The sequence below is a fragment of the Hyalella azteca genome, unplaced genomic scaffold (assembly GCF_000764305.2).
Source record: "Hyalella azteca isolate HAZT.00-mixed unplaced genomic scaffold, Hazt_2.0.2 contig10876, whole genome shotgun sequence".
Taxonomy (NCBI): Eukaryota; Metazoa; Arthropoda; class Malacostraca; order Amphipoda; family Hyalellidae; genus Hyalella; species Hyalella azteca.
The window spans coordinates 194729-207441 of record NW_025940895.1 but is presented as its reverse complement, the minus strand read 5'-3'; the positions used below and the strand labels follow the sequence as shown (position 1 = coordinate 207441).

At 34.1% G+C, this 12713-nt stretch overlaps 1 protein-coding gene across 1 annotated transcript in view; it reads right to left on the bottom strand.

Annotated features, from left to right (window-relative positions):
* The window catches only part of LOC108674812, an 83105-nt gene extending 75425 nt beyond the window's left edge, over window positions 1-7680 (bottom strand). Inside the window, exons 1-2 of the mRNA XM_047882609.1 lie at window positions 7659-7680; window positions 3250-3375 (exon numbers count right to left, since the gene is read on the bottom strand). Of these exons, the coding sequence (XP_047738565.1) occupies window positions 3250-3375; window positions 7659-7680 (148 nt within the window). The remainder of the gene's footprint in view (window positions 1-3249; window positions 3376-7658) is intronic.
* Window positions 7681-12713: the final 5033 nt, after the last annotated feature.

The following is a 12713-nucleotide window of genomic DNA, read 5'->3' as shown; positions in this document are numbered from 1 at the left end:
ACTTTATTTTTCATAGTAAATAAAGCGTCGATTTCACCATTAAAAATTCACCAGATGAATTCTCACAATTAATAGAAAGTATTCTAGACAATATTGTAATTTCCTGATTATCTTTGGTATACTATTGAGCTACTTCTAAGAAATAAATAAGGTAAGCAAACCAGGTGTTCAGGATGAATTCAGTTCGCATTTAACTGCCAACAAAAAGTTCTGGAGCCAGCAAAGCAATCAAAGGCAAGCGGTCTGGAGTGCAATCTGATGCTTTGAATTGAACTCGAAATGATTTGTTAGCGATTTTTTTCGGAATGAAGCACCGTTCCGAATGATGCTATGTTTGATGCTATATAAATTTAGTTGGAGCTATATCTATTTAGAGCTTGAACGCATTTTATTTCATTTCTGAATAAGTTGATTAAATTCCATTTGATGATAAAATTTAAAAAATACTTACACATATCAAATAAATTTAGGTTACAACTTGGAATTAGAATGTATTAAAGTTTTAAGGAGAGATATAAATCAACAAATTTTACGATTAGGAATATTTGGCAACAATTCCAAACTCTGCTACTTTACCTACGAGTAAGAAACTATGAAATAATAATCCAGTAAAATAACAAATCAACGTTCTGATTTATGTAAAACTGTCTGTAAGTTCTTTTAATAAATCTAATAAATGCCACACAATGTCAGCAGCTAGAATGACCTCCAAAACCTGAGACAAAGCACAACAAATTTCGAAAATATCTTTCAAAAATACAAGCTCAGCGATTATTGTATAAAATAGGCTAACTTCCCTATGCAAAGTCACAAAAATATCATAAATTGAAAGAACATCGTCAACAGGCACCGGATATAAAACCGATTTTTCGAAAAGCTATAAGAACGTGAAGGAAAAATGCCAAACGACAAAAGGAAGTCTCGAGTCGAGAAGCCAAATCTGAGAATCTCCACCCCTTTCGTGCAAGTCGACTGAGGGAATTGATTTTTATGCCTAAGTCGCCATTATGGTCGTGTTTACGCGGTGCTATTGGGCAAATTTCAATTTATCACGAGCCTTCTCGAGGGAATTCTTGCCCCGTTACGATGATTTCTGTGCCGGATTTTTTTCTGTGGATGTGCCAGCTCAAGACTAAACATTCTCACGGGAAATCTAGGCTAAAAAGTTTCTAATTGCTTAGATCCTCCACGACAGGGCCGCTCAACTGGACCTTGGGACGAAATTTTTCCCTAAATGTTTCGTGACTTCTCCAGAAACTTGCAGGAAAATTTTTGCATGGCTCATCTAAACAAAACCCGGCAATGTTGGGCAGTTTTATTTCAAGACTTGACTGAAATAACGAGTGACTTCTTTAGAACTTGAAAACAACGAAATATAAAAAGTTTTCAGCCACAATTGCAAGTTCACTTACTCAGTGTCCTTTATTTTATTCGAGATCCCATTTTAAAATTATTTCCTGCGTCAAGGACGCATAGGAGAACGGAAAATAATTTTTAGATTACTTTTCTTTTTGTAATGTCTTTTATAATCATGCTCATATGTCCACTTCAACTTCTTAGTTATGAAGTAATTAAAAAAGTATAATAATTAGAAAAACAGGAGACTAGAAATTTTCAGAGGCAAACGGCGCTTTCACCGTTTGTGGAAATCTACTACTGAAGCGTTTCGCCCATTTCTGAAGGGTGAAATGGGCGAAACACTTCAGTAAATGCATTTCCTTACTCGGCTGTTTGGTGGATAATATTTTGTCTTATTATACAGCGCCTACCAAGTCATCACCTAAATAACATTCAGTAATAAATCACACAATGTTATGCTAATGTTTCGCCTAAAATTCTGAAAATTTTGTCTATGTCAATAATATATAGATTTTATCCGATGAAGCATTCTCGCCGCCGAATTTATATTATCGAGTTTTTGGAAAGAAATATTACTCTTCACTAATCTCTGTTACGTACTGCTGGAAATATTTTTGCATAAAAGAAATAAGTTCTATTTCATATGAAGTAAATTTTGCCACTAACCGTGTTTTTTCTTGGTGGAAAATAGTGGATGGTGGATCTTGAAAATCCACGCGACGTTCTGGATTTCGAATCGATATATTTTTTTTGGTTTTGCAACCCATTAGGTCTATTGAAGCAGTTCACGCACAGTTCTGGAAACAATTTATCACGGTCCTTTGAACCGCATAACTCCGAAATAAAATCACAATAATTTTAGAACATGGAGAAATAATAAGAGAAGTCAATTCTTTAAGTCGTGTGGAGGTTCGGGCAGAAATTGTCATTGTGAAAAATTGCCACGTGACCGCTGATGGAAAAAAGTTCCCAGTGACATTAATCGTTACCCCATGCGGGGGAGGGGGCAATGCTCTCTATCTTGAGAAGATGGATGATTATCCTGTCCTACATGATTAATTTTCCCTCCATTTCTAACGTAAAGCAAGGCTGTTAATATGCGATCACATAAGCAGAAAAACAAATATTTACAAATTTTTAGGATAAATACTAGCATAGTTGAGCGTGTATGAGAAGTTTGATATAAGAACAACAAAAAGAGTAATGGCAGATTTTTCATGAAGTGATGTAAACTTCAAACAGCTCTACGATAATTAAGTATTTCCGAAAAATGGAGGATTTAAGGAAGATTTATGTAGGGAAAACGACGATTATGTAATTAAGATTTATGTAGGAAAATTAATCCCATAGGCTCACACAAAAATCGTGTTTATTATGCAATTTTTATATTCATATACATTTTGGTCTTCTTTCAAAAATAATATATTCGAAATTATTGCAGAAGAAGTCGTTTACTTGTTTACTTCTGTGCTCCAACGTGTCTCGATCATCAAACGTACAGATATCCAAACAAAAAGTCAACGACTCAAATGAGAGACGCGCAACAAATGATCTATATATTTTTAATAATAGTACCAACTCCCCAAATCAAAATGTCACTCCTGATTTATAAGGCAATTCTTCAGAATGACTGAATATTTTAGAGTCATACACAGCAACATTACCCGAATTCTAAAATTAAAATAACAAAACAAATGAGTAAAATAGATTCTGACAAATTTAACCCTTTCGTAACTTACGGGACTTCTAGGTCTCAAATCTTTAGGTCCGAGTAGCATTGACGACTTTAAATGCATCCATGCCGAAATGGTTACAAACTCAAACATGGATCCACGAACTCATAAATAAAACCAAAAAAAACTCAATCTGTCGAACAATGCATAGACTCACCTTCTTCAGCGTCCTGGACATCCTCGAGCGTAGAACTGTTCACAAGGGCGCCTGATGTATGGGCGATATTGAGCTCAGCAAGCGCTGAAGAGATAATGGTGCACTGACTGAACACGCCCTTGCCTCCTGTAATGATTCGCTTAATAAGTTACTTGTTTCCTTGCTGATTATTGGCTCAAAAGTTTCCTCTGAATTTCCCAATTTGTTCCGGAAATTATTTTCCATACAGAAATTTATCGCGCCAGCACCTACACATTCTTGGAAGCAGTCACTTTTTGACCCTGTTTGGCAATGCATTTCACAAGCATTGCAGAGCTTTCTGACAAGATCATTGCCATTCAGTTCCACACTCTCGGTTCTAACTCGTGAACTCGTCCCAAATCCCTTCAGCCGGGCGCTTTTCATTCGCTTGTTTTCACACAAAGTTTTCAAAACTTTAAAGAGATTGAAGTGCAGAATAAAATAATAAGGGTATTGCCTGCACAGATTCGCAATAAAATATTTCAGGGAACGTGAAAAGTACTCACCCGCTAGTCCTAAACCAAAGTTTTCCGCTAAGAAGGTAAAAGAGCGATCTAATGACAAGAAAAACTTTTGAAGCACCATATGCACTCGCATTAAAACGCCGAAAGCAAAGATACACAAATGGTATAAGTTCGAAGCCACGTTGAGCAACGAAACATAGAAGAACCGAGAAGCTCTCGTCATTTTCTCTTCACATATTTCCACGAGAAGAAAATCAGGATTTGCACTTCTGCAAGGAGTAGCATTTTTAGCGTTGCTCTGTAATGAATTGAAGCTGTTTCTCTTGACGCCTTTTGCATCGAATGTTTCATAGAAAATCATTACTTCTCTGCAAAAGACATGATTAAGATTAACATTTTTAGATACATTTTGGTATGATTTAAATTAAAAATGAATTAACATTTGTTCGCAGGAAAATCCGGAAGGAAGACATTCAGCTGATTTACTAATATTAATTGGATTTATGGTCTGATTGACACTTTCTCAGGGATGTGTGCGAAATTCCGAAAAGAAAATTTAAAATATCCACACCGAGAAGAAAAGTGTCTGCCATCCACCTGGTGACATGGAAATGAAGGAATAGACTTTAAAATTTTATTATCTTTTCAGTAATCAAAGCTCAACTCTGCTGTCAGCAAATGAAAAGTTTGAAGCAAAGCTATATAAGACCTGCGTTAGTGAAACAAAAAAAAAAGAGAGTTTTTAAGCGCGGTCGCGTGCTGGAATTTTCCCATCACAAAATATCTTAAAAGATTCCAAAATATCTGAAAGAGAAAAGCTTGGTAAAGATTCCTCGTTCGACATTATCCCTAACAATACGAAAGCTTGTAAATTAATGCGAAAATGGTCATGACAATCAGGGGTAGAACATTGATGAACAATTATCAATTTAAATTCATATTTGATCGTTTGTTCTCTTGACCCTAATTCATTTGGAAATCACTGGTTGATAAGGTTCGACTCATAAAGCTCCAACATGTCAAGTAAACTTATTAAATTTAGTCTCGTCTGTAAATAAAACCCTCAATTGACTAGAAATTTTACTAATAAACGTGCCCAAAACTGTCGGAACGGTATTTCATCACAAGTTTTAACTAATAATTAATTGTAAACGCTATCGCTTTGACATCGTAAACTATACAAGATACATGCGGCACATAAATGTCAGTTTCTCATCATGGACGACATGGATCCGCTACCCCAGAGACACAGCACAAATTGCTAAAAATTTGTATTCATGATAGGAAATTCAGAAATAGTCCAGAAAAATTTTGGGACTGTGAGAATAGCTCGAAAAACGATCAGGTCATAGGCCACTCGGAGATATTTCCCAGGGGCACCGCAACGAGCATCGCTGCGTGGGCCAAGCAGGGACTGGAAAAAAATCCAGCATTTCGACAATAGAAAATCGCCCGAAAAAAATAATTCAGAAGTAGAATGATTAAAGTTTAAAATCATCTACAGTATGAGTCTGACGCATGGGAATTATCTTGGATTTGAGAAGATCTGATTAGGAAAATAAATTGTATGGCAGTGTTAAATTCAACAGCAAATAATAATTTTACTCAAAGATCTACATCGAATTAGACGACAAAGAACTGAAATACATGCCAATTTTATTGTGAATAAAAATGTTTAGAAAATTTGTATACTATTTGTATACTTTAGCATAAAATTTTAAAAACACACCGTACGAGGTAATGTGCAATGGGGAAGTATTACGCGATTTATAAATCAACGAAGCAAACGAGCCTCGAGCGAGCGAATAATGTTCACTACGTTGATGAATTTGGACTAATCAACAACGAAAAAAAGTTTATTACAAAATATGCAATTAATAATTCTTACGCCATATTTTCATCAGCTTTAATGAATGCATCATTTCAGGATCGTCCTCTGGTGGTGATTGAATATTATTGAAATTCAATTGTTCTATTTTACTTACTTTCACAAAAAAATGATGCCACACTCCGTATAATAAAATTCGTACACCTAAACTATATACCAACCCCAAGAACATTTAACATGCCGTTGTAAGCACAATGCTACAACTATGAATATTTGATGCACTATAAGTTGTTGTCAATAGCAATCGCGCTTGGGACAACGAATATTCAATCATGAAACAAATTTGCATAAATTGATCTTTTTAACTGTTCCCTCTGGTTGCAATTCAATAGTAAACGGCTTGGTGTTACTTTGATCGTCATAACAGTGCATAATTCTACTCATTGTTTTTATAAACGAATTAAAAAAACGATTGAGCTAGTTATAGTTATCTATTTCATAATATTAGAAGTTGTAATATTTATTTTCATCAGAAAGTGTCTCTGTGTATTCTTTTTAAATTCGTGAAAAATATAATAAAATTGTCAAAAATATGTGCGCTTTTTGACTGAAATTTCTAGCTCAAGAAATTTCATATTCTGTTTGTATCGTGAGCAGTTGACAAAATTGAATCTCTGGAAAAAGAGATTTAATTTTTTCAAAAAATAATTTCAATATCTTTTCCATTTATTTTTCACTACAACATAGCGATATTGAAATAAATTCCACTAACCATCTAAATTCAGTTGATCAGTTCATGTTATAATGGTTACTGGTGTACTTTTTCTTCATCGGTTAAAAGAAGTGAACATCTCACCGTCAATTCTATTCGACATTCGACAATATTCGACAATAATATTTTATTTACCGAACGGATGTTTTTTATCATCCATTTCAAATGATCTTTGGACGATATTTTGATGTGATCATTGGTTACTCATGCGCAAGTCATGCAGTCCTGACTCTGTGACCACGCAACATTTTCCACTTTCGTGATCGCCGATTCCGGTTCTCATCGAGATGAGTCGAGTTTCTGAAGCGTAAAATTTGCATAGCTTGATGCTAACGCGGGAACTTTATGCTGATGCGCAAACTGCAAGGATCAACTCATCTCAACGCTCGATGTAGGATAAAACTTGTTTCACCTTATGCATGAGCAATGATGGCTGAAAATTTTCACAGTAAAAGCTTCATTATGAAGTCATTTCACATCGAATTTATTTCCCGCCCCGCGAATCGAAAAAAATACATACATCGATGCGGGAGTGCAACATTGAACGATTTAATTTTTAGCGAATAAATAATTTGGAAGAAGCGGAAAATGATTTGAACAGATTTGAACAGAATATTGCCAGAGATACGAGTATTTCATGTAGAGGAAAGCAAAACTTCAGGAAGCAATGTAAATTGATGATTAAATTTTGAATCAAATACTTTAATATCTTTCATGGCCAGGACACCAGCACAAATGTACAACTTTTGCACTTCCTTGGAGTCAAAATTACTAAATTGATAGGTACCATATTCAGCGAAACTCTTTGTCAATAAGGCATCAAAAGGTTGTGGGATACAAAAATGAATTTGAATTATCAACCTCAGCAAACATTAAAATTAACACTTTATAATTTTATTAATTACAAGACAACAAACTAAACTTCTTCTAAACTTGCTCACAGGCAAGTATACTTACCTAAATAAAAAGATTCAGTGCAATAAAAACCTAACGTTAATGCCATTAATTTGCAGAGAGCTGAATTTAGACTTCAATGCCACTGCAAAAATATCAAGATCTCAGTCAGTTCAAGTCAAGGCGAAAATGAAAAAGATGCGAGCTTTAGCTCAGGATTTGGCCTACAGGAACAAGGCAGCCTTGAGTTATCAACATAGCGTGAGATATCTCAGTAGTCTAACATTCCATGTGTGCTAATAAATACACAGATTTAAAAATCTGTAAAGTCATTGTGGATGGAAGTATCATGAGAATAATATATAATTAAATTTTGTTGCCTCTGTAGGTTGAAAATAAATTGACCTCGAGGCATTCCTTCCGCACGAACCTTCCGCACGAATATGAACCATTTTTACAACTGAAAATTATAAAAAAGAGGTGGGATTTCTACAATTTTTATACAATAGAGTAAATTTTTTAGCAATAGAGTAAATTAAAGTCGCAATAATATATAAATACATATTGTGATAAGTTTAAAACCCTAAACATGCATATGCACGTTTAACACCGTCTCAACTATGATCAATAATGCAGAGAGTTTCCATAGTTTTCATATAGGATACTAGGGAATGCCATGAAAAATAACTCGCTCCAATTCTCAGTGCGTAGGTTATGAAACATAAATTGTTCAGAGCGTCACAAACAGCAATCGCTTACTTTCTTCAACAAATAATTTCAGGTTGTCAATTTTTTTTGTCCCTATAATTAACAAGCGTTATCTGTAGGAAGTGCTGCGAACTCTCTTGTGAAATGGCTATCAGTCCAAAATTCTAGTCAAATTCCATGGAAATATGACGAAAAATAAAATCCTATCAACACCATAATCGATATTTTTCAACTAATTGCTTTATTTGGCTTCAATTACTTTACTTCTTTAGCTCATTCAGAGACTCAGAGTACAGTGAGTACGATGATATAACTCATATTATCCGAACTAATTCTACCATAAGAAAACTGTTCGCATTTTTCGTAAGATGTGGAAACAAATTTTGACGAATTCTATCCGATCACTTGGAAAAAATATATATTATCCGAATCTAACCAACAAAACATTTCAAACCGTCCTTAGGGAACGGTTCTGTATTTTTAATCATATCATGAAAATAAACAAACTAACACCAAACACTAAATACCACAGGATTAATTTTTTGTAAACTTGGACCTCTATTTCGAGGGCAAAAATAAGTAACTAAGGGGGAGGAAATTCGTTTTTATGGGTTGGTTGTGTGCTTACAAAAGACTGAAATGCAGCAAATGATTGATGAGAGTAAAATGTCTTAATTACGTGCAGCAATGTAAGATCGGTATCTACAAAAAAATGCTTGTCTGAGAGATCGAATCGAATGAAATGTAGCGAAAAAATAATAATAAATAACATATGCCTAACATCAAGGAATGCATTACGAGTCACACAAGTAATAATTTGAAGACAGTTGAAACTTTTTAAAACCGTAACCGTGAAACCCAACGTTAGCTAATTTTATTAAAAATATATGCTAAATGAGATGCCCGATTATATTAGACAGAATAAAATCGGGCTTTGTTTTGAATGATACAATAGGGCACACCTAATTCTGTCGTGTCACTCTTAAGCATCCATGTTCTTATAAATAAAAATAATGAATGAAATTTTCATATGAGAAAATTCTCGATAATGAAGGACTAAGATAGGAGGGGGCTTAAAATTCACTGAAAGTATATGAAAAAATCCATTTCTAGAGACGTAGAGATAATGTCTCAACTTTGGAATGGATATCTAAGGAACATAAGGAAAATTTTTCGAAGGTGATACGAGCAGCGACGCCAATGAAATTCAAATTCATCGTTTTAATTTTATATGTGATATTTGCACCATTTTAAGTTCCTCGCATTTTGAGTTAATTGTATAGTGATTCTTCTACACCGTTCCGTACCATTAATCAAAAGTTAAATCTGGCGCAAAAGTACTGCTTAAAACTCACGAATAAATATTATAGATGGTAGACTCGTGCACTGAAATCGCAAAATTTATTAAAGTTTTAGCTTATTCTTTCAAATAATTCAAGATTATACACAACCTATATTATCAATTTTTTTTTTACTCAGCTTATTTTCTGATGATTGACATATCATCAGGGGCCATAAAAGTTTTTACTCCAATGTTTTTGGAATAAATGGATCCGATAACTCATTCCCCGCTGCTGTGTGCTAAAGGCAAAAAGATAACGGCGAAGCATTATTGGGTACAGAAAGAAATTTCATGGATTTCTGACCAAAAATTATAGTCTTGTGGTATACGAGGCATATAACGACCAATATTGTAAATTAATACTTCATTTCACGAGGGCTTGATTATAACGCAAGTTGAAAAAAAAACCTGAGTTCAAAGGCGATCGAATTTAATGTTTTCATAAAGGAAAGCAGTGCAATATTATTTACTAGTGACGAGATTGGCAATTAAATGCATTTTCTAGTACACAGATGCCAGCAATCAATCTAAGAAAAATGTCAAACCCATACGCTATGTTTTGAAGGCATGATACCTTTGTTACACGAAAATTGAAATTTTGTTCCACTTTAACCCCATGTCAATTGCAGAAGTCAGCGAAGAAATGTTTCAACAAAATATGTTTCTCAATATAAATAAGAATTTATTGGCAAGTAACTGATGTTTTTGAGTCTTCATTCCGCAGATTTTTAGTAAACCTGTCGTCATTAACGTATGAAAGTATATGAAAAAATCCATTTTTAGAGACGCAAAATAATCTCTCATATATGGAAGGAATATCTATGGAACATAAGGAAAATTTTTCGAAGGTGATACGAGCAGCGACGCCAATGAAATTCAAATTCATCGTTTTAATTTTATATGTGATATTTGCACCATTTTAAGTTCCTCGCATTTTGAGTTAATTGTATAGTGATTCTTCTACACCGTTCCGTACCATTAATCAAAAGTTAAATCTGGCGCAAAAGTACTGCTTAAAACTCACGAATAAATATTATAGATGGTAGACTCGTGCACTGAAATCGCAAAATTTATTAAAGTTTTAGCTTATTCTTTCAAATAATTCAAGATTATACACAACCTATATTATCAATTTTTTTTTTACTCAGCTTATTTTCTGATGATTGACATATCATCAGGGGCCATAAAAGTTTTTACTCCAATGTTTTTGGAATAAATGGATCCGATAACTCATTCCCCGCTGCTGTGTGCTAAAGGCAAAAAGATAACGGCGAAGCATTATTGGGTACAGAAAGAAATTTCATGGATTTCTGACCAAAAATTATAGTCTTGTGGTATACGAGGCATATAACGACCAATATTGTAAATTAATACTTCATTTCACGAGGGCTTGATTATAACGCAAGTTGAAAAAAAAACCTGAGTTCAAAGGCGATCGAATTTAATGTTTTCATAAAGGAAAGCAGTGCAATATTATTTACTAGTGACGAGATTGGCAATTAAATGCATTTTCTAGTACACAGATGCCAGCAATCAATCTAAGAAAAATGTCAAACCCATACGCTATGTTTTGAAGGCATGATACCTTTGTTACACGAAAATTGAAATTTTGTTCCACTTTAACCCCATGTCAATTGCAGAAGTCAGCGAAGAAATGTTTCAACAAAATATGTTTCTCAATATAAATAAGAATTTAACTGATGTTTTTGAGTCGTCATTCCGTAGATTTTTAGTAAACCTATCGTCATTAACGTAACCTTGCTGATTAGTAACGAGCAGTCGGCAGCATCCACCTGCACCAACCGCCTCGATTATATAAGCAGACCTAACACTCAGAAACGTGAATGGATCGTATTGTAAAAATATTGACACATTATCTCCATGTGGCACTGACAATTTCTTGTGTCGTGCAAAATTTGGTGACGATTTCCCACACAAAAGCATGAAGTGCATCGCTATTTAGACAAAGCCAATCAATTTTTTCTTAGTGTAACTTACATAGGGGTAGTGGGGTCCCAAAATTTTGAAGTTTACAAAGACCGCACCCGAGTCTATCGCCCCCGAGCCCTCATTGCATGTGAATTCATTTCAGAAGCAGTGAAAGTTAAAGCCATGGCTGCCGTGCTAACTTTTGGAAGCAGGTCTTACAATACAAATAATTGCGGTTCCAAAAGAAATTTATCTGCATTTGATTGGAGTCATAGGTTAAGTCAATCATCCTGACATGAAAAAATAGCAAAGATTAATGCAATTGAATATATATGTGGATGAAGAATTTATAAAGTAGGATTATCGTTTGGTTTGTGAGACAATTTGAGGCGATAGCAATTAATTTATTCATATTCTGCGTTTACTGTACTAATTGCGGATCAAAACACGAGATATGTTAACTTATATGATGATTGATATGTTTTCAACGTGCCATAAATATTCTATGAGGGTCGTTTAAAAAAGCTATTAAATGAAAAACTGTACCTATGAAAGTTGAAAGGCAAAGAGGTTTAAGCAGTTGTAGACAAGAATGTATATAGTAAGATTAATGCACTTTATATTATATAATTACTTCATAACGTAGTTTAATTAGATATAAGGAAGCAATTTTCTGATAAATCCTTCCTAATGATTGAGAGCTACCGCAGCATTAGTTGGATGAATATTTCATCATTAAAAATGATATATATGTATTGTAAGTAAAATAATGGAAGTTCGGCAATAATATTACTCTGAAGGGTGAAAATCGCACGAGGGAATATCCTCGCAGCTTAATACTCTGCACAATTTGTAATTCAAATCCATACATACATTTCTTCAGCTAAAATGATACGTCCAAAGTACATTTGTCAATAGAGTCAAATGGTACAAAATGATACAAAAAATACTATGATGTCTTAATGAGGAACTGCAGCTGAATACTATATATGTATTCTAGCAGAGGCATTATCAAGTCAAATCCGTTCTCATAAAAATCATTAAAGAAAATATCAAATTCCCATAGAAAAATATTACTGATTTTCTATTGAAAATATGAAAAACTAAAATATCCTACACCAACAGATTTTTCACTGGAAAACCATTCGAGCGATCAGAGGTATTGCAGAAAATCTTCGAAGCGGTATAGTTCTAGATAGTTATTGGGAAGAGCGGTAACTGTCGAGGCTTGAAGAAATCAAAATTTCCTTCTATAACAGAGGTTCTTACTTACGTGGTTTTCACCTTTAAGACTCGACATAAAACTGCATTCGAGACATTGTTACTCTTGAGAATTCTTGATCATTGATACTCATACACTAACGGACTGTGAGCGAAAGTTTTTTTAAAGAAAGCGTGACATAGAAACAGCAAATTACTTTTACACGTCATGAAAAATTTATGAAACTCTAAGATTCATACTGAACCTGCGCATTAAATTTATTAGCTGAAAACCTAGGTCAAGAT